The sequence below is a fragment of the Rattus rattus genome, chromosome 10, assembly GCF_011064425.1.
Source record: "Rattus rattus isolate New Zealand chromosome 10, Rrattus_CSIRO_v1, whole genome shotgun sequence".
Lineage (NCBI taxonomy): Eukaryota > Metazoa > Chordata > Mammalia > Rodentia > Muridae > Rattus > Rattus rattus.
In genome coordinates, this window is record NC_046163.1 from 58,986,644 (window position 1) to 59,014,208 (window position 27,565).

Here is a 27,565-nt window from a genome sequence, read left to right on the forward strand (position 1 = left end):
GCCTGCCTCTGCCTCCCATCATGGCGTCAACTGATCTCTTGCCTAATCTCCCAAGTAGCTGACTGCACAGGTATATGCCACCATATTCCAGCTTAATTAATTTCTATTTCCATTATAAGTGTCTCTCCCCTTTTCCTGCCCCTGTAAGAACTTGAAAAGATATTTTGAAAAGTTTTAAATGAAAGCATAATTTCTGACTTATAACTAGCAACTACTGTAGAATGAGGAAATCCTAAACCAATGCACAGTTATTCTCCGCAAATGAGATTTGTTATGAATATAGAGAAATAGAGAAGTCATTCTTAGGAGAGTCATCTTTTCATCTACAGCTCGTGTTTAGACACTTCATCTCTCCAGGAATTTTGAATAGCCCATAGAGACTGGCTGAAGGGCATGGCTGATTCCAGCCTATCTCCTGTGCCAGTTATTGGTGGCTGCTTAGTTGTTTATTTTTCTGAACTTCTCTCTGTCCTCCATAAACAGTTGCTTGCTCAGAAGCTTGTGAAGTTCATGGACAGTCACATTAGGTATCATTGTCAAAACTGGACGTTTCATTCCTCATGCTCAGGAGTAAAAGTTTTAATGGTCTTAAGAGAATTTCCACGGTGACTTAGTGTGATTCAATTATTTTGGGAGTCACCAACCCTCCAGAGTTCTCCAGTGTTCTAAAACTTGGTTAATTCCAAAGGGGAGAGGACTCCTTGGTGATGGCTTTTCCTTTGGGGCAAAGATACTTTGTAGCTAATATTGTTTGTCAGATGTAATGCCCAGCCAGAGGGTAGTCCCAGGTGGAGTTTGAGCAAATTCCAGTCTCCTGGAACCTCCAGTCTAGAATGGTTTCCAGAGTAACTTAACATTTTAAGTGTTTCATATACCAAATACCTTTTTTCAGCCCTTAGAATTCACCTATGTATGATTATGATTTAAAAAGGAAAGTTTGACTTACACATTGTTATTAGTAGGATGTGAAAAATCAGAATGTGTATTTTGTTTTTGTTTTTTTGAGACAGTGTTTCTTGTAATCCAGGTTGATCTCTAAACTGCTTTGTTACTGTGTGGCTACAAATAGTGATATAGCCAAGGCTGTCCTTGGGCATTTAACTTTCCTGCTTCTTCCCAAAGGTTGGAACTGAGTTAAAGGCAAGCACAGCTTTGGAAGGTGTATTTTGACTTTATTTAGGAAAGTAACACATTAAGTATTAATAAAATCATAAAACCATTTTGTTTTACAGGCCACTTTTTGAAGGAGATAATGACTTCTGTGTATGTCTAAAGGAATCCTTTCCTAATTTAAAAACAAGAAAATTAACAAGAGTAGAATGGGGAAAAATCAGGAGACTGATGGGAAAACCTCGGAGGTAAAAAATTTTTTCAAGTTAATAAGTAGTTAATGGTTTCATTATTACCTTGACTAGTGTTGTTGTTTGTGTTGTTTTTAAAGACTATTTTCACTGTGTATCCCTGGCTTGCCTGGAACTCGCTATACAGACTAGGCTGGCCTTGAACATACAGAGGTCCACCAGCCTCTGCCTCCCAAGTGCTGGGATTGAATATATACTCTACTGTATGCCCTTTACCTTGACTTTTTTTTTTTTTTTTTTTTTGGTTCTTTTTTTTTCGGAGCTGGGGACCGAACAGGGCCTTCGGCGCTTCCCTAGGCAAGCGCTCTACCACTGAGCTAAATCCCCAACCCCTTACCTTGACTTTTTAAATCTTTGAAAGATTAGTGCCAAAGTATAACTTCAGAATAATGAATTATATGTTAAATTTATCATTTTAGTTAACTTGTAACGTAGGGTGCTTTGTGTTCTTAGAATAAAATACACATTTTTTTTCAGATAATAGATTTCTGACATTTTAACATGTTTTAAGGATTTATTATTTTAATTTTTTTTTTTTTTTAATTTTTTTTATTCTTGGGTTTTTTTCATTTTCTTTTTTCCCCCCCTTTTTTTTTTTTTTTTTTTTTATGTCTTTTGTGTCCATCCCTTCCTAACTAATTTTTTTTATTCCTTGTGCCAATACTGTTTTCTGTCTGTTAACACCTACCTACCCACCTATCTATCTGGCACAGTTTCAGGTATCTCAGGCTGGCCTCAGACTCAAACCGCTATGTATAACAAAAAGTTAATCTTGAACTTCTTACTATCCTGCTTCTGCCTTCTAGGTGTAGGGATTGCAGGTATGAGATGCTGTGCCCAGTTTTATTAATGCAGTGATGCAAATAAAATTCAGGAATCTGTGCATACTGGTCAGGAATTCTACTATCTGGGCTCTACTCCCTAGTCAACCCCCTAAAATATTTTAATTGTCCTGGAAAATATTTAAAGTTGCTCTAAAGTCTTATGTATATTTTTCACATTATTTACTTTGTGTGTGTGAGGAGAGCGTGTGGGAGCTGCCTTCAGTTCTCTCCCTCCACTGTGTAGAGCCTGGGGCTCCAGCTCAAGCGCCCAGGCCTGGTGCTGCTTTACTTGCTGACTTCTCCTCACACCCCTTTACTATGTGTTTTATAGATTTCCTGAGAAGTTCATAGATATAGACAGTAGCTCAAAGTCTTTTACAAAAAAAATTGTTTTTTCCTTAAGGAAGTCAAGTTATAATGCAGATTATTAGTACAGTAAACTTTTCAGAAATAACCTAATTTCAGAAGTGAGTTGAGGGCTGGAGAGATGGTTCAGTGGCGAGGAACACTTACAGAAGACCCAGGTTTTGTTCCCAGGATACACATGGCAGCGTACAACAGTCTATAACTCCAGTTCCAGAGGATGTGATGCCTCCTCTTCTGGACTCCTTGGACACTACACATATGTGGTATACATACATACATACATAGACACATACACACACACACATACATACACATATACATACATACATACATACACACACACACACACACACACACACACACACACACACACACTTAACAAACTCAATTGATGCAGGCCTAGGCATGGCTCAGCAGGTGAGGGCCTGGCTGCCAATGTTGACTTCTGTCCCAGGGACCCAGATGGTGGAAAGAGTGAAGAAACTGCCACAAACTGTGCTCTGATTTTCACTTGCACACCTGTAAAAATGCTGCATCTGTACGTGCACACACGTTCAAATAAATAAATGTAGAACATTTTTTAAGGGCTGGAGATGGCTCAGTGGTTAAGAGCTCTGACTGCTCTTCCAGAGGTCCTGAGTTCAAATCCCAGCAACCACATGGTGGCTCACAGCCATCTGTAATGAGATCTGGTGCCCTCTTTTGGTGTGTCTGAAAACAGCTGCAGTGTACTTATATATAATAAATAAATAAATCTTTAAAAAAAAATTTTTTAAGAGTCAGTGGTGAAGTTGTATTTAGTTACAATAGAAAAAGGAAGGGGGAAAAGTAAAGCTATCAGGTAGGAACTTAATAGTAAACATATGATATCTATGGAACAACTATGCAGAGCACATGATCTCGAAAAGGAAGATTCAGTATCTTAAATAATGAGTTAATGCTAAGTTCTGTATTCCCATAAAAGGTGTGGTAGCAGATCTCTGTGTTCAAGGCTAGCATGAGTTACACAGTGAGTTCCAGGCCGTCAAGGATGACATAGTGAGAACCTTGCTCACCCTCCTGTCCCCCTCCCCCCCCCTCAAGTTTTTATTTGCTAGGGGAGAAACCAGGTAGAAAGAGTCTGACAAAACAAATGAAGAACAGCATTTATCGGGTATCAGCTACTGTATTAAAATAGTCGCTAAGATTGGCAGCGCACGGGCTGGAGGGGACTCAGCAGTCAAGAGCACCAGCTGCTCTTCCAGAGGACCTGAGTTCGATTCCCAGTGCCCACGTAGTGGCTCACAGTCATCTGTAATTCCATTTCCAGGGACTCAGTGTCCCCTCTGCCCTCTCAAGGACCAGGCACACATGTGGTACATGTATATATAAAAAGTGACAGTATAAGAACAGGAACACAGATTAGGTAACCACAGTTAAAATGGTGTGGCAACAGTGTATAGCTGGAAAGATAAATGAAGGAGAAAAAGTCAGTACTGTCACATTTATCCAGGAATTTAGCAGATGCTTCTCAATTACATGGAGGACAGAGAGAATTGATTTTATTATGGAGATTTGCACTGCCAACAACAATCTAGAGGAAAATTGAAAAAGGAAGGTTTTTAAATTTTTTAAGAATGAATCAGTAGGGGTTGGGGATTTAGCTCAGGGGTTCGGTCCCCAGCTCCAGAAAAAAAAAAAAGAATTAAACAGTAGGGCTGGAGAGGTGACTCAGGTATTAAGAGTACTCGCTGCTTTCACAGGGGATCCAAGTTCGATTCCTAGCACCTGCATGGTGCTCACAACCATCTGTAACTCCAGGGCCAGGAGAATCAATGCCCTCTTCTGCCTACCATAGGCATTTGGCATGCGTGTAGACAAAACACTTGTGCATGTTACATTTTAAGAAATGAAGCAGTGAAACTACTAGGGAAGATCATTTTTAGATGCCATGTAAGATACAGTTTTAGGTGGTCTCTAATATATGATACTGACTTAAAAAAAATTTTAAGTTCTAGTAGGTTCTAGATCTAGGAGGGATAAAAGGAAATCTCAATAAATTTTACTTCATAAAAATGAGTTTGGGGAGCTGGAGAGATGGCTTAGTGGTTAAGGTCACTGGCTGCTTTTCCAGAGGTCCTGAGTTCAATTCCCAGCAACCACATGGTGGTTCACAACCATCTGTAATGAGATCTGGTGCCCTCTTCTGGTGTGTCTGAAGACAGCTACAGTGTACACATATATAATAAATAAATAAATCATTTTAAAAAAAGGAGTTTTTTGTGGCCCTAAATTAAAAAAAAAATGACAGAAACATCTGAAACTTATTGTAGACAGAGGGCAGAAAGGACTCTATAAGATGAATTAACGTAGTGGTTGCTTGAGTAAGTGGAGTTATAGAGCAGGAGCAGTGAGTGTAAAGAGCAGTTGGTGAGATAAACTTTGGGGAGTGGATGGGCATTGTCCTGATCATGGTGTGGTTTTATGGCTTAGAGCTTATACATGTCGGAAGGTTTTGTCTTTATTACCCTTACTTGAGTATGAATGTGGAGATGCGAGACCATCTTAGGTGGTGGGATGTTCTTTCTACCAAGTGCCCAGTAGGGATTGGATTGATGAAACCCAGGCCTGGCAGCCGGGCTTGTCTTCTCTCTCTTCATGTATGTGCGCATGTGTGGAGGGAGGAAGGGCTGTCTTCCTCATCCTACCCTATTCTTGCTTTTTTCTTTTTTTTTCAGAGCTGGGGACCAAACCAGGGCCTTGCTCTGGCAAGCACTCTACCACTGAGCTAAATCCCCAACCCCCTATTCCTGCTTTTTATTGTTATTTGAGACAGGGTTGAGAACAGTGTTGGCTGTTCTGGAACTCAGTTTAAACCAGGCTGGCCTTGAGCTCACAGAGATCCACCTGCCTCAGCATGCTGAGTTAAAGGCATGTACCATCACACCCAGCCTTGCCTTATTCTTTGAGAACTCATCTAGTTTGTTGTAGGGATCCCATCTCAGTCTTTCTAGGCTACAATTAAGGGCTGGCTTCTGTGCCCAAATAGCATTTACATAGGTTCTGGGGTCCGGGCTCCAGTCTTGCTTGCACAGCACATACTTTAACTGCTGGGTCATCACTCTGACCACTCAAAATGCATCTGATTATACACTTGGAACATAATTTACTGTATCTCTAGTACTTGTGTTTGAAGTGCAGGTGTGTGCTGTAACGTTAGCCTGGCCTGGCTTAGTTTATATGATTTATTTAATTTGTAATTTATTCTAGGTGTTCTTCTGCATTTTTCGAGGAAGAGAGATCAGCCTTAAAACAGAAGCGGCAGAAAATCAGGCTGTTGCAACAAAGGAAAGTTGCAGATGTTTCACAGTTCAAAGATCTCCCTGATGAAATTCCTCTACCCCTGGTTATTGGAACCAAAGTTACAGGTAAGTAAAAACAAGCTTAGTCTTGAGTCTCTTCACGTTGTGACCAGATGGTATGGATTCAACACTTAGGAAGCGAAGTGCGTCTGCAGCAGTGCACTGTGGGAAAGGAATGTTAGTGGACTGGAGCCGCGGCTCAGGCCCAGAGCACGAGAGGTTTTGGGTTGAGTTCCCAGCACCTGCAGAGTGGCTCACCGCCATTCCAGGGGGCTCTGATACTCTCTTCTGATCTGTGAGGCCACTAGGCATACATGTAGTAAACATGCCTACATGTAGGCAAACACTCATACACATAAAAATAAGTACATTAAAAACGTTAATTCAATAGTATCTACTACAGTGTGAACTAAGGCAGTCAGGCATAGTGGAAAAGGCCCAATATCCCAGCTCCATGGTCAGCCTGGCCTATCTATATAGCAGGACCTTGCCTCAAAGTAGAAGAGGGCTGCGAATGTACCTTTTTTAATAGCTTTAATTTTGCCTTCAATGCCACTGTTCTTATGATTTTCACATGTGCTGTCCCTTCAGACTGGAGCTTAGTGATACTGCCATTCAAGCAAAGGCAGGAGGATCAAAAGTTCAAGGTTATCCTTAGCTGCTTTGTAGGTTTGAGAGCAGCCTGGGATATACATGAGAACTATCTAAAGTTGAAAATAAACTATTTCTAATATGTTGCTTAAAAGTATTGATATCCAGGGGGCTGGAGAGATGGCTCAGTGGTTAAGAGCACTGACTGTTCTTCCAGAGGTCCTGAGTTCAATTCCCAGCAACCACATGGTGGCTCTCAGCTATCTTTAACAGGATCCAAGCCCTCTTCTGGTGTGTCTGAAGACAGCGACAGTGTACTCATATACATAAAATAAAATAAATAAATCTTTAAACAAAAGGAAGTCTAATATCCAGAACTGTTTTGCTAGTTTTTTAGGCGTTTATACTCTAAATGGCGGTCTTTTCTTTATCAGGTTTGTTTGGTAGCTATATGATTTCACTTATATGTCAAATTAAGAATCATTTTAATTTTGTTTTCGTTTAAAAAACTATTCTCTAACCCTAAGATAAAGTACATAGTCATGTTGAACTAGTACACAGTGACACTATGTTTTTAAGGGTTTCAACTATATGCTTAGAATAGTTTTATTTCGCAAGTGTTTGTGTGTCCTAAGTAGAACGCCTGTTTCTCTTTCAGCAAGATTACGTGGCATTCACGATGGTCTGTTTACTGGTCAGATAGATGCTGTGGATACTCTTAATGCTACTTACAGAGTAACTTTCGATAGGACAGGGCTTGGGACTCACACCATTCCTGACTATGAAGTTCTTGTGAGTAACATTTTATTAAACTTAATTAAAATGTTTTATAGTGTATTTGTATTTTTTGCTTTTAAATTATTTTAGTGTTTTCTTTAAATTGTCTTTTATGAGAGAAGATTTGAATTCAAAGAAGAGAGCCTTAGGATTTCCCAGTCCTATAGACTAGATCCCTAGAGAAGACTGTACTTAAGTCTCATTTCCAAAAGCTAGGGTCCCTTCCGTGTGCTTTAACCATGCAGCGCTTGCTAACAGGATTGTTTCTGATGAAATAATCTTGGAACATACACATTTTCATCCTAAATATAAAATAGGAAGTGACCTCTTGGACTTTTCATATTTTTCTCCTGTTTTATTCTCATATTCATGTAGAATCAGTACCTTCACCTTTTAAAATTACTTTTGAGGGGGGGGTCGTTTCGATAGGGTTTCCTTGGCTTTCCTGGAACTCACTCTGTAGACCAGGCTGGCCTCAAATTCACAGAGACCTGCCTGCCTCTGCCTCCCAAGTGCTGGCATCAGAGGAGTGCACCACCACCACCTGACTATAAATTACATTTTTACGTGCGTGTGCGTGTGCATGTGCATGTGTGTGTGCATACTCACACAGTCCACAACACTTGTTTGGAGGTCCAAGTAAGTACAACCTGTGGGAGTCATTTCTCTTCTACCATGTGACTCTTAGACTGGTCTTCTGGTTTAGTTGCTGGTGCCTGTACCCACTGAGCAGCCCCACACTTGACGTTTCCATGATGAAATTGCCACAGTGTCCATTAACTTATTCAAAGCTCCAAATCTGGGGTTTCGTTTGTTTGTGTTTTTGTTTGTTTATAAGTCACTTGGAGACTAGAATCTAGGTCTTTTGATATTCCAATACACTGCTGAGGTACTTATCAGTCTTGATTTTGTAAGGTGGAAATTATATGTGCATTCATGAGTGTGCGTGTGTGTGTTCATGCTCGAACTTGTGAGTGTCCTTTGGATTTGGTTTGAATCCAGGGTTAGTGATCACTGAACCACTGAGCTATATCCCCAGTCTTACACTCTTTTTAAGTAAATAAATAAAATTACTGCTGGAGTAATGAGTAATTACAGTGTAGTGAGTGCTTGCGTAGCATGTGGAAGACCCTATAGGCTCCTAAATAAGTAAATAAACTTTAGGACTATAACTGCACTCTGGACTGCTATATTTTAAATTGATATACAGTGCTTATAAATTCCTTAAGTTTTATGGATTATTCTCTTCTTTCAAGAGTAATGAGCCTCATGAGACAATGCCAATCGCTGCCTTTGGACAGAAACAGCGGCCTTCTCGGTTTTTTATGACCCCCCCACGGTTACATTACACCCCTCCTCTCCAGTCACCAATTACAGTAAGTAATGCAGAGATGCCTCAGGAATATCACTGTTGTGAACGTAGTCTGTGCTCTCGTGTAGCACACATGACAGCTACTTCAGGACTTGAGCTTCCTGTATCACATTGAACTGATTGGCAGCTGTTAAAATAAGCAAATAGTTTCTCCAGTTCTGAAAATAGTTTCCTCAGTACTGGCTTTTAATGTGCTTTTAATAAACAGAGTGTTCACTTTACACACAGTCAGTGATTAGATGATTCCTTTCGACTTTCAGGATGGTGATCCCTTGCTAGGACAGTCGCCTTGGAGAAGTAAAATTTCTGGCTCTGACACGGAGACGTTAGGAGGCTTTCCAGTAGAATTCCTTATCCAGGTGGTAAGTTGCTCCAAATGCTTTTGTTGCTTGGAAACTGAATGTCTTCAGAGTTGTTAAGGTTGGAGTCTTTCTGTGGGTCAAACATCTTTACATATTATTCTTTCAACCACTGTGTAGTTTTCAGGATTCTGCTATTTATTTCCAACAATTCTTAAAACAAAATTATAATACCCAAAAATAATTTGAGTTACCTGGTTTTTCTGTTTTAGATAAGAAATTACTGTTACTTACTAAGTACTTAGGGATTAGACACTAAGAAATCTAAGTCTAAATTACAGAAGCATTATATGTAACAGTCTTTCTGAATAGTCTGACTTGAAAAATGTAATGAGTTTGTGTGTTTGTCTGTTTGTTTGTTTGTTTGTTTGTTTTTCTGGAGATAGGGTCTCACTGTGTAGGGCTGTTCTGGAACTTACTATGTAGACCAAGCTAGCTTGGAATTTACAGAGATCTGCCTGCCTTTGCCTCTGTGTGCTGGGATTAAAGATTTGTGCCACATGCTTATTTGAGTGATTGCTTTTGAAAATTAGATTAAATAAGGCTGATAAAGGAAGCAAGCCTGAGATGCTGAGCAGGGTGCTTAAGAGTTCACAGCCAGCCCAAGCTAATAGCTAGATGCTTGACTCTGACAGAAAAGGAAAAGAAGATTACATAGTTCTGTTAAATAATTGTCTAGGAGGCTGTAGAGATGGGTCAGTCAGTGGTTAAGAGCACTAACTGCTCCTCCAGAGGACCGGGGTTCAATTCTCAGCACCCACATGGCAGCCCACAACTGTCTAGAACGCCAAGATCTAACACAGACATACATGCAGGCAAATCACAATGCACATAAAATAAAAATAAATTACTTTAAAAAATTATAGTCCAGTATTGTTTTGAGGGTTTTTCCCCTTTTTTTGAAAATAGTATTTTAGTCTGAAATGGTCTTTTTTAAATTATTTATTTATTTATTTATTTATTTATTTATTTATTTATTGAGCTGAGCAATGATGGCACATGCCTTTAATTCTAGCACTCTGAAGGCAGAGGCAAGTAGATCTCTGAGTTCAAAACCAACCTGGCCTACAGAGAGAGCTCTAGGGCAGCCAGGGCTACACAGAGAAATCTGTCTTGAAAAAACAAATAAAGTGCACACACACACACACACACACACACACACACTGTTTGTTTGTCGAGATTGTAATGCAATTAAATTATTGCCTTCCTTTTTCTCCACTCAAGCCCTTTCATATATCCTCTCTTGCCCACTCAAATTCACAGTCTCTTTTTCTTTAATTGCTGGTGTGTGTGTTTGTGTGTGTGTGTTCCCAAATATATGAATACAACCTACTAATTGGTATGATGTTACTTGTATGTTTGTGATTTTTAGAGCTGACCTGAGTTTGGTGTTGGACAACCACCAGTTGGTGTAATTATTTAATATAAAATTCTAGGGGTTGGGGATTTAGCTCAGTGGTAGAGCGCTTGCCTAGGAAGCGCAAGGCCCTGGGTTCGGTCCCCAGCTCCGAAAAAAAGAACCAAAAAAAAATATATATATATAAAATTCTATACACATGTATATAAAACCTCATTGAGTTTCTCCCACTCTTAGCTTCCCTTAGTTGTCTATAATTCTTTGTTCCACATTAGCATGTCTGCTGGTATTTTCCTTGTTCAGGCCTAGTTTGGGCAGCCATGCCGTTGAGACTCCATGTGTAAGGCTTGCCTGGCATTTCTAGGCTACACAGTCTCGCAGCAAACTTCTTGCTCCTCTGTCTCTACAGTCTCCACCCCTCTTTTGCAGTGATCTCTGACCATTAGTCACAAGAGTTGTGTTGTTGATGTATCAATTGGGACTGAACTTCACAACTGCATTTTAATCAGTCGTGGTTTTCTGGGAGAAGTGAGAACTATATTTGCTGTGGTGTAAGGATAAATATTTAGAGTGTAGTTAGGATTAAGCTGGTTTAGTAAAGTAGTCATTGTAGGTTCCCCTTCAAGATCCATGACTTCACTGCTCCTGAAATACAGTCTTTATTTATAAAAGTACTTATAAGGTAATCGATTAAAATATTCAGTGTTTCCACTTTAGGATAATATTTTGATGATGTTTTATTTGCAGGTGCATAGAATTTATATTAATTGGATATTAAATAATTATCTTGCAATATGCCTTTTGACTTATATTGTAAATAAGCTACTTTTATATAAAGGATTGGAAATCTGAAGAGTCAGGACTTGTCCCTTGCAACAGTCTTTGGAAGAAATACCCAGAGAGAGCTGTGGCCAAGGGAACCTAGTGTACGCACAGTCTGTTGTCTGCTCTACTGATGTCTTTACTGGTGCTTACGTGTTTGATCTTTATGGGTGTTTTTGTTTTGTTTTGGGGCTTTACGGGGGGGGCTGTTTTAAGTTCATAGCAAAGTTAAGAGTAACATAAAGGGGTTGGGGATTTGGCTCAGTGGTAGAGCGCTTGCCTAGGAAGCGCAAGGTCCTGGGTTCGGTCCCCAGCCCCGGAAAAAAAAAAGAAAAAAAAAAAAAAAAAGAGTAACATAAAGATGTTTTCCATAAACCCCCTGCCTCACACATGTATAGTATACTTCACCAGACTGCTGCATTTGTTAGAGTCAGTGAGTTTATACTGTTACCATTACCCCAAGAGACTATATTACAGTAAAGTTCACTCTGGGTGTTGTTTGTAAAAAGTTTGGAAAAGAGTCTTTTTGTTGTTGTTTCTAGCTGCTACCCTCCACCTAGTTTCTCTATATTAAAAAAAAAAAACAAAAAAAAACTAGGAAACAAATTGATAAAGGAAAATGGATTTGTTTATACTTTGGGAAAACCAAGAAGACTTCTAGTTTCTGCCCTTCCTTAAGCGGTGTTACAGTTCTGTAGAAAAGATGGAATGAGAGAGGGGGGGAGAGAGGAGAGAGGAGAGAGGAGAGAGGAGAGAGAGAGAGAGAGAGAGAGAGAGAGAGAGAGAGAGAGAGAGAGAGAGAGAGAGAACACGAACACACACTAGAGGAAGTGTGTGTGTTAATGTAAACCTCCCCACTGGCCCTGGCTCCCAGGCTTTCCAGTCTTTCCCCACATGCTGATTGCTGTGGGAGTTTTGATTCTCCACTGTCCTATTGTCTCTAGTTCAGCAGTCCGGTGGGCAGAGGGAGGGGTACAGGAATCTCCCTAGAATATTGAGGCTGCTAGGCTTAGTGCAGCCCAGAGCATAGTGGTGACTCCCTCTCCCTTCTCACAACTCTAACTTAAGGGATTGGGGTGTTGTGCCATGTGGTTGGTGCTGGGATTATGTCTGAAAGGAGTGGGGTGGTCAGAATGTACATTCAAGTTTCCTCACGGCCTGATACCTCCTCTTAGCTCTGCTGGATGGATGTGCCACCATCTTCTATCCATTCACTCGTTAAAAGTCTGGATTGCTTGCAGGTTATGTAAATTCCAATTCTGTCGTAAAGACCTATGTGTAGGTTTTGTGTAGCCATCCATATAAGTAACTTGATAGTGGGATTGAGAGGCTTGATTTGTACCGGCCTCCCTCCCACACACAACCTTTGGGGTTTTGGGGGGTTTCCATTCTCAGTTTTTGTTTTGTTGTTTTGAAATGAAGTCTACACGTATCCTATACTGGGCTGGAATTTGCCACTTAGTCAAGGATGACCTTGATCTCCCTGTCTCCATTTCCAAGTGCTGGGATCGCAGATTACAGTGCCTGATGTATATGATGCTGGGGACTTAGCCCAGGGCTCTATGAACACCAGGAGAGCACTGTACCCACTGAGCAGCATCCCCAGCCCCTGGATGTCCCATCGTACAGACAGTTTTGTTTCAGTTGATGGGGCTATGACACCATTTGTCAGCCGACTCTAATGAGTTATTTGTTCATTAATGTTGCAGAGATGGGGTCTAGAGACGTGCATATGACAGGGCTTATCCACGCTGTGTGTTTTGATTAGCGCCTCCTTCTCTTCCTCCCCCTTCTTCAGCAAAGACTTTTTTTTTTTAATTTTTTTCGGAGCTGGGGACCAAACCCAGGTCCTTGCACTGAGCTAAATCCCCAACCCCTTAATTCTTTGTTTTTTCACTGGTGGAGGCAGCACATGTATATGCTTAGGAGTCAGAAGACAAGACTGAAGAGCTGGGACTCTGCCAAACATGATGGCACACGCATTTAGTTCCATACTCAGGAGGCAGAGGCAGAGGCAGGCAGATCTCTGAGTTGGAGGCCAGCGTCATCTACAGAGTTAGTTCCAGGACAGCCAGGACTACACAGAGAAACCATGTCTTGAAAAACAAAATCAAAACAAAACAAAACAAAACACCACCAACAACAACAAAACAAAAACAAAAAAACCAAACCCAGTGGTTCCCTCCTTCCTCCATGTGGGCCTCAAACTCAGGTGCTCAGGCTTGTTAGCACATCCTTGACCCCTGAGCGTCTCAGCACCTCCCATTACAGTCAGCTTTAAAAGAATACTTTGTTTTCATAGCTTGTTTTGAGTCAGGGTCTCATTATGTAGACTAGGCTGGCCTGGAACTTGCTGTGTAGCCTGAGATGGTCTCTGACTTGTGATCCTCCTGCTTTAGTTCCCTGAGTGCTGAAGTTGAATGTATGTTCTGTGCTGAATTTACAGTAGTTTTGCTTATTATTCCCATGTATAGAATAAAGTGCTTTGCCATATTGAGGCACTAGAATGCACCATTAGGACATTTGAGTGAGTGAAAACTAGAAATTTGATATCCCTGAAGGTCTCTACTTATTCTAACACATTTACATTTCTCTTTCTGTCTACAGACTAAGTTATCAAAAATCCTCATGATTAAAAAGGAGCACATCAAGAAATTAAGGGAAATGAACACAGAAGCAGAAAAGCTGGTAAGGATTTAAGGATTTATTTCCCTTTGTTTACCTGTCTAATTTTAAAATGGGGAGGTCTTCTGATTTTTTTTTTTTTAATACTTTTTAGGTGAAAACCTTTGAGGCTTGTTTATTTTTGTTTGAGACCAGGTCATGCTGTGTCCCTGGCTGGCCTGAAGTGGTTGGTATAGACCAGGCTGGCTGCCAACTGTCATCCTGTGTTTGCCTCCTGGTGCTAGGACCACAGGCGTGTGCCACCACATCTGGTTACAATAAATATCACTCTAAATCATTATTTTATTTTTTTCTTTTTTCTTTTTTTCGGAGCTGGGGACCGAACCCAGGGCCTTGCACTTGCTAGGCAGGCGCTCTACCGCTGAGCTAAATCCCCAACCCCCATTATTTTATTTTACCTCTTCTTAGTCTATTGAATACATGCTACTAGTTCAGGAGCAAGATATAGTACTTTACCCACTGGATCACTAACTACTGGTTGCATGGGATTAACGGGTAGGTTAGCTTCCTGGACCGTGTACATGAGTGTAGCATTCCTAGGACTAATTAATACATCTCACTAAGGAAGTTTTAGTGACAGCTTTTTTTTTTTTTAAATATTTATTTTATTCATGTGAGTACACTGTAGCTGTCCTCAGACACACCAGAAGAGAGCATCAGTCTCATTACAGATGGCTGTGAGCCACCATGTGGTTGCTGGGATTTGAACTCAGGACCTCTGGAAGAGCAGTCAGTGCTCTTAACTACTGAGCCATCTCTCCAGCCCTAGTGACAGCTTTTTAAAGTGCTTAAGAATAAGGAACTAAGTTGTCATATTTAAGTTAACTTGACAGAGATTTTATTATTCAGGTACGTCCAAAAAACTGACTCAGTTTTATTTGTAAGAAAGAATTAGTGGATGTTTGGGGATTTTAAAGATTCATTTTATTTATGTCTGTGTCTGTGTGAATATGTGCTATATGCATACATACAGATACCCCTGGTAGAGCCATGTGTACTCTTAGTTGCTGAGCCATCTCTCTAGCCCCTTGGAAACTGTTTTCATAAAATCACTTTTTAAAATTAACTCTCACTGATGCTCTTCCAGAGGTCCTGAGTTCAATTCCCTGCACCCACAGGGTGGCTCACAACCATCTGTAATGGGATTTGATTCCCTCTTCTGGTGTACATGAAGACAGAGCACTCATATACATGAAACAAACAAACAAACAAATTAATTAAAATCTTAAAACATAAAAGTAACTCATTATAAACCACGCTGGCCTCAGACTCACCGAGATTCACCTGCTCTCCCTCCCAAATGCTCGGACTACAGATATGTGCGACAGCCAGCAAGACTATTTTCTTATGAAAGCATCTTTTGAAAATAAACCTGGGGCTCAGGATATAGTTCAATGGGCTCTGGCTTCAAGCCGTAGCCGAGATAGATTGGTGGATAGTTAGATGGATGTTCAGTCCCTAACGGGAGTGGATGGATGAATAGATGGACAGACAGATGGACAGACAGGCAGACAAACTTCAAGTTAGACTCAGATGTACAGGGTAAAGGAAGGCAAAAGGTAGTAAGTTGTTATGGAATAGTATATGTTTCCAAAAACTCACTTTCACATAAGGAAAGAGCTAACATCTGAATTGTTCAAGACGAGGGACAAACAATAACTATAGGGGTTTTTGTTTTTGTTTTTTGTTTTTTTTTTTTTTCATTTTGTTTTTTTTTGTTTTTTACGTTATTGAGAACTACTAAGACTATCAAAGATAGATTCAAGGTGGGTTTTTTGTTCATTTGGGTTTTTCCTTTCCTTTTCTGTGAAGTTCCATGAACTGCAGGCAGAGGCAGAGTGATTCAGATTCTGAGACTAGCCTGGTCTACAGAGTGAGTTCCAGGACAGCCATGTCTACACAGAGAAATCCTGTTCTAACTTCAGGTGTTTTAATATTAACTAGTCGTATCACTAGCTAGTAATGTTTTTACCTACCCTTTTTAGCCTCTACACCCACAAATATTTAAGTTAAAAGCCAGCTTATGTTTAATTTTGACCAAGTAATTTGAGTACTTCACTGTTTTTCACCTCTAAGGATTGAACATAGCACTTTGTTCAAAGTATATGTTCTTACAAAGAAAATTAGTCTGTTAAAGTTTCCTTTTCACCCAGCCAAAAAAAAAAAAAAACAAAACTCTGTGTGTGTGTGTGTGTGTGTGTGTGTTGTATGTCTGCTCATGTTCATGTGCACATGCATGTGCAGGTGCATATATGTACACTTGTGCTTGAGGACCAGAGTTGAGTGTCAGATTGTCTCTTCAGTCACTCTCCACAGTAGTGTATGTTTGAAGATAGGGCCTGCTCTCAGTGAAGCTGGAGCTCATAGATTCAGGTCAGCTGGCTGATTCCAGGAACCAGCTCTCTTTGCTATCCAGTGCCCTGTAACAAGCAGTGTGTGCTGGGGTTACACATTCAGACCCTTATTCTTATATGTCAAGCCTTTACCAAGTAAGTTGTTAAATTTGAGTTTATTAACATCAATATGTCTCTTCTATTTTATTATTCAAATATTGATTAACATGTTGAAATGATACATGTGTGGCTGGAGAGGTGGCTGAGTGGTTAAGAACACTGACTGCTCTTCCAAAGGATCTGGACTTGATTCCTAACACTACATAAAGCTTCACAACTTCTGTAGCTCTAGGTCCTAGGGACTGACACCCTCTTCTGATCTTCCTGGGCACCAGGCACACATGGTACATACACACCGGCCACAGTGGGAGCAGCTGAGGACTACAGTATTGACACTAGACAGACTTACTGAAGTAGAAGCCCATGTATAGACACAGTAACTCAAAACAAAGGTGTTGACAAAGCAGTGGGGACAGAGAGCTTTGAAACAGTGGGTTTGAGTTAATTGGATATCAGAACAAGTTTAGGGAATTCAGCCACTACTTTATCCATAGACAAAATGCATGGAGGTTTATTTAAACCTGGAAATGGAAAACTGAGCTGTGAAAATATAAGAGACTGTCAGTGTTTCTAGACTACATAAATACAGAGAATGAGCAGTAACTGTAAAGGAAAAGATTGCTGGGCTAACCTACATTGAACTTAAGTATCTCTGTTGATCAAAAGACACAAGGACAAAAACTAAAAGACAGTCCACAGGGTCAAAGGAAATATTTACAGCTATACACTTGAAAGAAAAAGTGCGCAGCCCAGCAGACAGCAGGAAGGAGGGTTGAACAGACAGCAGGTTTTATACAGAAAGATATTCCCAAGTACCTCCAAAAATGCCTTTAAAAATACTCAACTGTGGGGGCTGGAGAGATGGCTCAGGGGCTAAGAGCACTGACTGCTCTTCCAGAGGTCATGAGTTCAATTCCCAGCAACCACATGGCGGCTCACAACCATCTGTAATGGGATCTGATGCCCTCCTCTGGTGTGTCTGGTGAAGACAGTGACAGTGTACTCACATACATTAAGTAAATGAATCTTTTTCAAAAAACACTCAACTTTGCAGCTAAGCGTGAGAGCACACACCTATAGTAACAGCCTTGGGAGATGGAGGCAGGAGGGTTGTGAGTTCAAAGCCTACCTGGGTTTTCAAAAACTGATGCTCATCTGTGTTAATGACCAGGGTAATGTGAGTACACAGGTACCATTCACACTTTTTTAAAGACTCTTTGTGTATGTGTGACTTGTTAGCATGCATGTCTATTAAAGACTTAATACCAAAGATGGGTGAAAATGTAACAAGTTAAAACTTTGTATTCCACAACTCAGGATGATTCTATACACTGGGAAAAAAGCCATATGTGTGTAACGTGCCCTGGGCAGCGGTGCTGCTATTAAACTAGAGGCAGCCCAGATACCAGCAAGTACACAGCATAGCGTGTGTCACGGGTTCTCGCTAGGAGTGCTGTATAGCAGCAGGTGACCTGTTACGTATATTTGCAGTGGGAGGATAAACCTCACTAGCCCCAGTTGTAGGACTTAGGAGAGAGAGGACTGAGGATCACTGCAGACCCTGGCCAGCCTGGCTGTCCAGAACCACATACCAAGATGCTTTCTCAAAAAGGCAGAAAGCAAATAGAATAGTCTGTCTCATCATATTTTATAAAATAAAGCTAATACAAACTATGGATTTGTGGTAATGGCTTCTCTGGAAGGAGGAAGTAGAAATAACACAGGCAGGGTCATAGGATATTGGTGTTCTCTTAATTGGCCTAGGTGGGTTTCCCTATTACTACTTTGCCTAATCCTCCCACACCCACCCCTTGGCTTTTCCAGACAGGGTTTCTCTATGTAGCCCTGGCTGTCCTAGAACTTACTCTATAGTCCAGGCTGGCTTGAAACTCACAGAGATCCCCCTGCCTCTGCCTCCAGGGTCATAGGTCTTAAGGCGTGTGCCACCTCCTGGCTAAGTCCCTACTTTTGTTGAGCTAGAATCCATGCTCACTCAGCCGCATGTGCATGAAATTATAATTCAGTCATACGCCCGGGACCACTACCATATGCTCTGCTAGAAAGGAAATGGTTTCCTGCTAGTCTAAAAGTTCTTTTGGTAATCTCTCCCTGATTTCTAGGCACCCACTGATATGCTGTCTGATATCATGGGTTAGGATTAGTTTCTGTTTTCTAGAATATTGTATAAATAGAATCATACAGTGTGTGAGCTCTTTTCCTGCCTGGTTTTCACATAAGTTTGAGATACACATACTTAATGACAGGATTCAGAATACATCGTTGTTGGTTTTTTTTTTTTTTTTTTCTTTTTTTTTTTTTTTTTTTTTTTTCCGAGCTGGGGGCCGAACCCCGGGCCTCGCCCTTGCTAGGCAAGCGCTCTACCACTGAGCTAAATCCCCAACCCCTCATCGTTGTTTTTTATCTTCAGTGCTAATGATCTAGTCAGGGCCGTGGGCTTGTCCCACCGAGCTGCCCCCTTCATGATGTCCCACAGTCACCCACTCATTTATGATGAGCACTTGGATTGTCCCAGGCCTCAGTTCCTCTAAACTTGCTGCGAACACTGCTCCGCAGCTCTTTGTATAGTCAGCTGTTGTCAGTTCTCTCGGCATGTTTATGATAGGTGAGTGTTTCGCTTTCTACAAATTTGTTTTTATAAAGGTGTATTTACTATGCAGTGATTTATTGAATTATGTTTGGGCAATTTTATACTAAAACTAAAGTTAAAACAATAAGTTAACAAACAAGATGATAGCTGTTGGGCACATGCCTTTAATTCCGTACTCAGGGAGCAAAAGCAGGCAGATCTCTTGAGTTCAAGGCCAGCTTACTGTACATAGCATATTCTAGGCCAGCCAGAGTTATATGGTGAGACTCTGTATCAAAACCAAAACAAAACTAGTTCTTCCCCATACTGGGAATTGAACCTGGGCCCTCACATATGCTAGCCAGCACTGTGACTGGACTGTACCCCAGCCCTATGACATGACATTCTGTAGCATGAAGTTACACATTCTAGCATTTAGGAAGCTCATATGTAGCCTGACAGCTAGTCCCCTGCCCCCCCGTTAACCCATTATTTGATAAGTTACATCACATGTTACATCACAGTGCTTCCTTTTATTCCTCTGATACCATCTTCTGGCTCCCCATGGGGACTGCCACATGTGGTGCAGAGACACACTTGCAGTCAAAACATCTGTACACATAAAAATAAAAATCTCAAAAAAACTATGGTATGTGAAGAATGCTTATATAACTCTCCATTGGTTAGTGTGCAAGGAAGTGTTCATACACTGTTCAGTGAGAAGATAAGCAACAAGCCGTATCAGTAGCAGGAAACATACTTCTGGATTGTCTGTTTACCCTATTACTGTGATAAGCGTCATGACCATAACTTACAGAAGGAGTTTGCCTGGGTTTATGACTCTGGAGGAGTAAAAGTCCATCTTGGTGACAGGAGCAGGAAGCTGAGAGCTTACAACCTCAACCATAATACAAGGTAGAGAAAGCTAGCTGGAAGTGTCATGGAGTCACAGAGCCCTCCTCCAGTGTCATATGTCTTCCATCAAGGCTGCATCTCCTAAACTTTCCCAATGAGTGCCACCAGATATTCAAACATCCGAGCCCATGGGGGACACTCTCATTCAAACTCCTACATTTCACTCTCCCCACACCATTCATTGGCTTGTGGCCATATCAATACAAAATGAATTTAGACCAACTTGAATGGTCTCTGTAGGCTTTCACAGGCTCAACATCGTTTCAAAGTCCAAAATCTCTTAAAACTCAAGACAATCTCTTAATTATAACCTCCTGTAAAATCAAAAGGCAGATTACATAAATTCTCTATCAAGGCATGGTGTGGAAGTACTGGGTCATACAAGACTGGAGCCCAGAGGGCAGACACCAGATCTCGGTGCTCCATCTTTGATGTCAAGGGGTGTTTGCTTCATTTAAGTTCTCTGTATATAAAATCTCCACTGAACGAAGTAAGTGGGGGACTGGAGAGGTGGCTCAGTGTTAGGAGCACTGACTGCTCTTCCCAAGGTCCTGAGTTCAATTCCCAGCAACTTCATGGTGGCTCACAACCATCTGTAGTGGGATCTGATGCCCTCTTCTGGTATGTCTGAAGACAGTGACAGTGTACTGACATACATTAAATGGATAAATAAATCTCAATAAAGAAGAAGTAAGCGAGAGCTAGAGAGATGGCTGAGTGGCTAAGAATGCATACTGCTCTTGCAAAGAACCTGGGGGCATTTCCTAGCACTTGCATTGAGCAGCCCATTACCACCTGTAACTGCAGCTCTAGGGCAACCCTGTACGTCTGCCCTCCGTGGGCATCGGTATTCACATGTGCGTACGCATTCTCACCTAACGTAAAACAGTCAGATAAGATGAAAGAAAAGAGTGAGTAGCAGACATGATGTCTTCCTAAGAACAGAGGCAGTCTCCTCATAACGTTGACTCCATTATCACGGAAGAACAGTGTCATTGACCGTGGGCTGGTAGAATGGCCTGCTGGTTCTTTAGATTATGGGAACTGCATTGCTAACAAGACAAAACCTTATCAAGACCGGTTTTTGATTTCAGAAGTCATACTCCATGCCCATCGGCATTGAATTTCAGCGGCGGTATGCGACGATTGTTCTGGAGCTGGAGCAGCTGAACAAGGACCTGAACAAAGTGCTACACAAGGTTCAGCAGTACTGCTACGAGGTGAGCGAGCGGTTTATACTGGTTTATACTGCTACGAGGTGAGCGAGCGGTTTATATTGCTTTCATCGTTCTGTTCTAAGTCGAGGTCTCACTGGAACTTGCTCTGGAGACCAGGCTAGCCTCCAACTCAGAAATCCACCCCCTCTGCCTTCTAGTGCTGGGATTAAGGGTGTGTACCACCACGCCCGGCCTGATTTGTATTGTTTTCCCTCTGTGTCTTGATACTTGAGGCTTAATAATTTTACCTTAAACTTTATTTTACTGCATTGTGTATATTATGTCTTTTACATTATGGTAATTATTGATCAATTTGGGTAAAATTTTGCCAGTACATGTTACGAGTTACATTTATCTCATTTTCTTTATCTCCTTCTCCTTTGCTTTCTTTTGGATTGATTATTTTTAAGTTCCATTAGGTCATTTTTACGTTTTTGAAAATTCAGTACATGAATTCATCATGAATATTTATCTAATTATAAACATATTTTTGGTAGCTACAGTACTGCCCAAATAGATAGTTGTTAGTGTTTGAACTTTTTTTTCTTAAATTTTTTTATTGGATTTTTTTAAATTTACATTTCAAACGTTACCCCTTTCCCCCCACCTAACCACCTATCCCTTCCTGCCTCCCCGCCCTAACATTCTCCTACACTGGGGGGGTCCAGCCTTGGCAGGACCAAGGGCTACTCCTCCCTTTGGTGCTCAACAAGGCCATCCTCTGCTACATGTGCAGCTGGAGCCGTGGGTCTGTCCATATGTACTCTCTGGGTGGTTACCTTCACCTTTTATAGGCTCTAAGTTCAACCAGTATCTTTAAAAGGTCTTTTAGCAGAACTGTAATTTGCATATGTATGTGCTCACATCAGTGTTAAAAGAGTATTTTACACACAGTAAACTATCAATTTTCAATTACTAACTTACAAATGATATTGCTCTATTAGAAAAAAGACTTAGAATTAAAAATCAAGAAAAATAATTATCTTTTGGGTTTTGATGGTGCCTGTGTGCACGTGTGCATGCATTCATGTGTCTTTGTGGGGCAGGTACCATGGTGCCAGAGTCAGCAGTCAGTTATGGGTACATTGCTCAGGAACTGTCGACCTTGTTTTACCACCCCGGCTCACTAAGTAAGCATGTTTCTGCGTCCCCAGCCCAGGGATTGCAAGTACAGACTGCCTGCTCTTTACCTGAGGTGGAACTCAGATACTCGTGTTTGCCGCTAGTACTTCATGTATCATTTCCCAGTCCCTTGTTCGTTTTTTTGAAATGGTACCTTGGGGGCTGGAGAGATAGCTCAGTGGTTAAGAGCACTCTGTGCTCTTCCAGAGGTCCTGAGTTCAGTTTCCAGCAACCACATGGTGGCTCACAACCATCTGTAATGAGATCTGTGCCCTTCTCTTGTATGCTTTATCATAATAAATAAATCTTTAAAAGAAAGAAAGAAAGAAAGAAAGAAAGAAAGAAAGAAAGAGAGAAAGAAAGAAAGAAAAAAAAAAGAAAAGAACAGAACAGAACAGAATCTTGCTGGTCTATGTTAGCCTTGAACTCATAATTCTTCTGTCTCACCCTGCTGTAGCCCACAGACTAGAATTACAGACAGGTACCATTGTGCCTGCCAGAACAATTACTCTTAATTTCACTGTAGAAGAATTTTAATCCAGCAGCATGGCTGCTCCCACAAGGAAGACATCCAAAGACCTGGGTCTAAGTGATCCAGCTGGAAGATAGACATGCCCTTAGTACACACCTTCAATCCAAACAGTGTAGCAAGTTTAGTTTGACAGTGACTACAATTAAGGGGCAGACAGAGCGACAAATCAGAAAGATTTGACAGAATGAGTCATAGATAGGATACGCCCAACTCTTACAAGAGCAGAGGAGACTGTATGTCATGGTCAGCCATCTGGGAGTCGGTTGAGTTTGGTGCAGTGCAGTTCTATGCAAGTCCATAGAAGCAGTTTTTACAGGACAGTTTTACAGAGACAGGGGTTGAAAAGGAAGACAGGAGGAGCCAGAGAGTAGGAAGAACCAGATTAGAACAGATGTCAGAGTTAGTTTGAAGCCAAGCAGAGCAATTCAGGAGAAGCTGAAGGAAGCCAGATTGAATCGGTCAGCTTGGAGAGGAGTTGGAGCCAGAACAGCTGAGTTGAGCCAGCCAACCAGAGTTCAGAAAGAAACTAGAAAGGTAAGGGTATTCGGCAGGAAGTCTAGGAAGCTGAAAGCATTCTAGGCCTAGATTGGCAAACAGAGGCTGGAAGCTAAAGCCCTCAAGGTCAGACTTGCAGACATTAATATTGTGTATGGAAACTAGACGCTCCCGGCCTAGAGCTAGGGATGGTACAGAGAAGGAACCTAGTGCCTTAGGTGCAAGAGCACTGGATGAATATGGATCTCACTGTGCCAGGAAAATGGACCTCACACTATGTGGGCACTTAAAGCAGAGCATCATCACAGAGTGCTGACAGCCAAATCTGAGCTTCAGAGTAAAGAGCTTAGAGTCTAATTTAACAGAAATAATGCATATGGTTTTCTAAAGGTGCCTACTTAGGCTGAGGTGATGGCTCAGTAAAGTGCTCACCCCTCAAGCATGAGGACCTGAGTTCAAATCCTCAGTACCTTATTAAAAGCCAGGTACAGTGGTGTCCTATTACTGCCAGATCAGGGAAGTGGACACAGAGCCGGGTGGATCCCTGAAATTGATTGGTATAGGCCACCTCGCATGACCAAATTGGTGCACTTTGGGTTTAGTGAGACATTGTCTCAAAACATAAAGATGGAAAATCTCCAGGAGCCCACACGTGGGCTGGAGATGGGGCTTGGTGGCTAAACGCACTCACTGCTCTTGCTGAGGACCTGGGTTCTCTTCCCAGTTTAGCAGCTAACAAGTGTCCATTATTACTCCAGTTCCAGGGGATCTGATGCCTCTGGCCTCTTTGGGCACTTCATATGCATGTGGTACATATAACACACACACTCAGTAATGATAACAGTAAATTTCAAAGAAACAAACAGAACATTTGACAACCACTATAGTAATGACTGATACAACCATTGGGCATCATTGGATGTTCAGATTGGTAAGGAAAACTGTGATGCCAAACCGGAGCTTTACATAGCTTCGAAGTCTTTTCTTGGATACTAATTATAATTACAAAGAGGAAGTCTTCACTATGTGGAAAGCTGGCAAACAATTCACTATTTAACGGAGCAGAAAACCGCATCTCACCATAATGAGACAGATGACCACGCTACCATGCAGTAATGACACAGAGATGACTCTGCATCACACTGCAGGGTCCTGCCAGAAGTGTACAAGTTCAGTGTAATCATGACAGCTCCCATAGTCTACGTGCAGGGATATTACCCAGGTCCTCCAAGTGTCCTTTGACCTCGTGTATGCCATGGCACGTTCGTGTCCACACACACACACACACACACACACACACACACACACACACACACACACACACACACACACACACCCCACTGTCAGGGTGTATCTCATGCCTCACTTCTCCATGTTCAGCTTGCACCAGACCAGGGACTCCAACCTGCTGATCAGCCGACAGACATGAGGCGGAGGTGTGAGGAGGAAGCCCAGGAAATCGTCCGGCAAGCCAACTCTGCCTCAGGGCAGCCCTGTGTTGAAAACGAAAATCTGACGGACTTAATCTCCAGGCTCACTGCGATTTTATTACAAATTAAGGTAAATCTGAGAGAAAAATAGCTTCTTTTTTTAATCCTAAGAAAACCATATTAATTTGTTCCTACTTGTGTCTATATTTAAGCTAAAATTTAAATTTTGAAACATTTTTTCCCTGTAGTGTCTGGCAGAAGGAGGAGACCTGAATTCCTTTGAATTCAAATCCCTGACAGATTCATTAAATGACATAAAGAACACAATAGATGCTTCTAATATCAGGTAAGTCATAGGTATATGATGACATTTTAAGAGTTCTGCTCGTTTGTAAAGTATTTGTGTATTTGTTTATCCTTTAAATATATATAAAAGAGCTTTTCCCTCTGGTCATCCTGTTGACAGAACAGACATTTACACAAGCTCTTCATGACTCTGGGCTTGGCTTACTGCCGAGCAGTGGTCTCACTGAAACAGATCTGTGCCTTCCTTCCCTGAAGGCTTTTTCTTAGCTTTTGTTTTGTTTTGTTTGTTTGTTTGTTTGTTTGTTTGTTTGTTTAGTCATTCCTCGAGGCGACAGGGTCCCTCTGTAGCCTAGCTATTCTGGAACTCATTCTGTAAACTGGCCTCAAACTCGTAGAGATCTGCCTGCCTCTACCCCCCAAGTTAAAGGCAGGGCCACTACCGCCCAGCTCTTAACTGTTTTCTAAGAAATACCTATTTGCTAATTAAAATTAAATTCACACACACACACACACACACACACACACACACACACAGACACAGAGACAGAGACACAGAGAGAGAGAAGAAACAGAGAGAGACATAGAGACAGAGAGAGAGAGAACGCTTTTTTTAGGTCTTGAGATGGCTCAGCAGGTGAAGGCATTCCCCTCGATAGCCTACCACCTGAGTTCAATCCGTAGAACCCATATAAAGGTGAATGGAGAGAGCAATTAAAGCTCTCTGACCATAGCATGCATGTGCACATGTGCACACAATACTAAATGAATAGGTTGTAGGGCTATCCGGATGGCATTTGACGTGCAAGCCTGGAGACCTGAGCTCAGTCCTCGGAACCCAAATAACAGCAGAAAAAGGACAGACTTCTGACTGCCACAATTATGCTATGGCACACACAATAAGAATGATGAATTTAATGTTTTATTTTTCTTAATTTTGTGGTAGTTAATATTCTCTTCTTTTCCTTTAGTTGTTTTCAGAATAATGTAGAAATCCACGTTGCACATATCCAGAGTGGCCTGAGCCAGATGGGGAACCTGCACGCCTTTGCAGCCAACAACACTAACAGGGACTGAGCACAGCAGTCCTGCTACCCAGCCGCACACGACCGTGGTCTGAGGAGTCCTGTTCGTTAATCCAAGCTTCCAACACCAGATAAGCTATCTGCTGGGAAACAAGAGAACTGTACACCTCCAGATACGGCTTTGTAGTACACCGTACTGCTTCTCAGCCAGCAGTGCTGACCAGTGTTTATTCATTGTTCTTTTATCATCATCCAGATGCAGTAGTGTCGCTTATATTTCATGCTCATTAGCAAGTATGTTTAACCTGAACCTGTCTGAATGCACTGTCTCATGTCTCACCATAGTTTATACATGCATGAATTCTGCCCAGCACATGCAGACGACTCCTGTGACAGAGAACATGGAGAAGTATGGTCTTTCCATGCATGATGGTGGGAATCTCATCTGAGAATCCCCAGTCCGTGGACTCAGTTGACCGTTCTATCTCAGGCTTCAGAATAGACGCGTGGCGTGGGTGTGGGAAGGAAGTCCTAGTCTTACGGAAGCCACTGGGATGCAGATGGGAAGCACGGCCTTATGTCTGTCACAGATGCTGACCGTGTGACTCGCTTCTGTAGATCAACTGTAATAATAATATTTAATTTATCATAATTTATAAAAGCTTTGTTGTTCATCAGCAGAAGACAATGAAGGAGCAGGGGAGCTGTGCTGTGGATGCTGGGTTTCGGCAGTGGACTTGGCGTGCCTTCCCATGATTCAGGGCACAAAGCGCTATCGCTAAGATTTATTTTAAAAAAAGACTGATAACACACTATTTTCGTATTTTTTTGTTTATTTGCACAACTTTAAACCAGATTACTGGTTAAAACTCAACAGTACACAGTTTATAAAGTAAAAATATTTTATAAGGAAAGCATATGACCAGTGTGAATTACAGAGAGGTTTGGTTTTAGTTGTTTTCTTGTTTGGTTTGGTTTTTTCTTTTTAAGAAAAACCCTGTCTACAATAATCTTGTAAAAAGTATGTATTTTAAAATGTTTGTTTTAATATAGAGTATTATAAAGCCAAAATATAATTGCTTTCAGATTTGGAGTTTAAAATAGAGCTATAGAGGTGGTTCTGATTGTTTGACATCTCATAAAATGAGACTTTTGTATATTAATGTATAATAAAACTGAAATAAGATTATTTTCCTTGAAATTTTTGTATAGTTTAAAAATGCTTCTGTGTTCTTTGTTGGTATTGGGCCACTGCAGATCTTAGTGCAGAGTTTATATTTAGCTAAACTGTTATGTTAATTAAGAAATGCATAAATCTTTTATTCTTAATATTTGTAATTCTAAATAAATCAATCTATGAAATTTAATGATGTGCGAGAATTTTATTAATGTAGATGATAGTTAATCCTATTTAAAATGTTGTCAGGGGGCTGGTGAGCGCTCAACAGGTGAGAGGTACTTAGAGGCCAGGGCAGCCATCTGACTTCTGTAGGGCACCCTCTGAGCAGAGCAACCACACACGAACAAACAAAGTAATCCTTTTCCTTTTTTCCTTTCTCCTTTTTCCTTTTTGAATCCCTAGTAGTGCCCATTTTTTTTTTTTTTTTTTTTTTTTTTTTTTTTTTTTTAAA

General features: G+C 41.2%; 1 protein-coding gene across 4 annotated transcripts in view; it reads left to right on the top strand.

Annotated features, from left to right (window-relative positions):
- Positions 1–27,301, top strand: part of Lin9 (lin-9 DREAM MuvB core complex component) — a 44,600-nt gene extending 17,299 nt beyond the window's left edge. For all 4 annotated transcript variants that reach the window (XM_032915382.1, XM_032915381.1, XM_032915383.1 and 1 more), the window contains 10 exons: positions 1,233–1,358; positions 5,801–5,958; positions 7,142–7,275; positions 8,517–8,636; positions 8,893–8,994; positions 13,778–13,858; positions 20,905–21,030; positions 24,557–24,736; positions 24,855–24,952; positions 25,881–27,301. In XM_032915382.1, coding sequence (XP_032771273.1) covers positions 1,233–1,358; positions 5,801–5,958; positions 7,142–7,275; positions 8,517–8,636; positions 8,893–8,994; positions 13,778–13,858; positions 20,905–21,030; positions 24,557–24,736; positions 24,855–24,952; positions 25,881–25,986 — 1,231 coding nt within the window. In that variant the 3' untranslated portion in view covers positions 25,987–27,301. The remainder of the gene's footprint in view (positions 1–1,232; positions 1,359–5,800; positions 5,959–7,141; positions 7,276–8,516; positions 8,637–8,892; positions 8,995–13,777; positions 13,859–20,904; positions 21,031–24,556; positions 24,737–24,854; positions 24,953–25,880) is intronic.
- Positions 27,302–27,565: the final 264 nt, after the last annotated feature.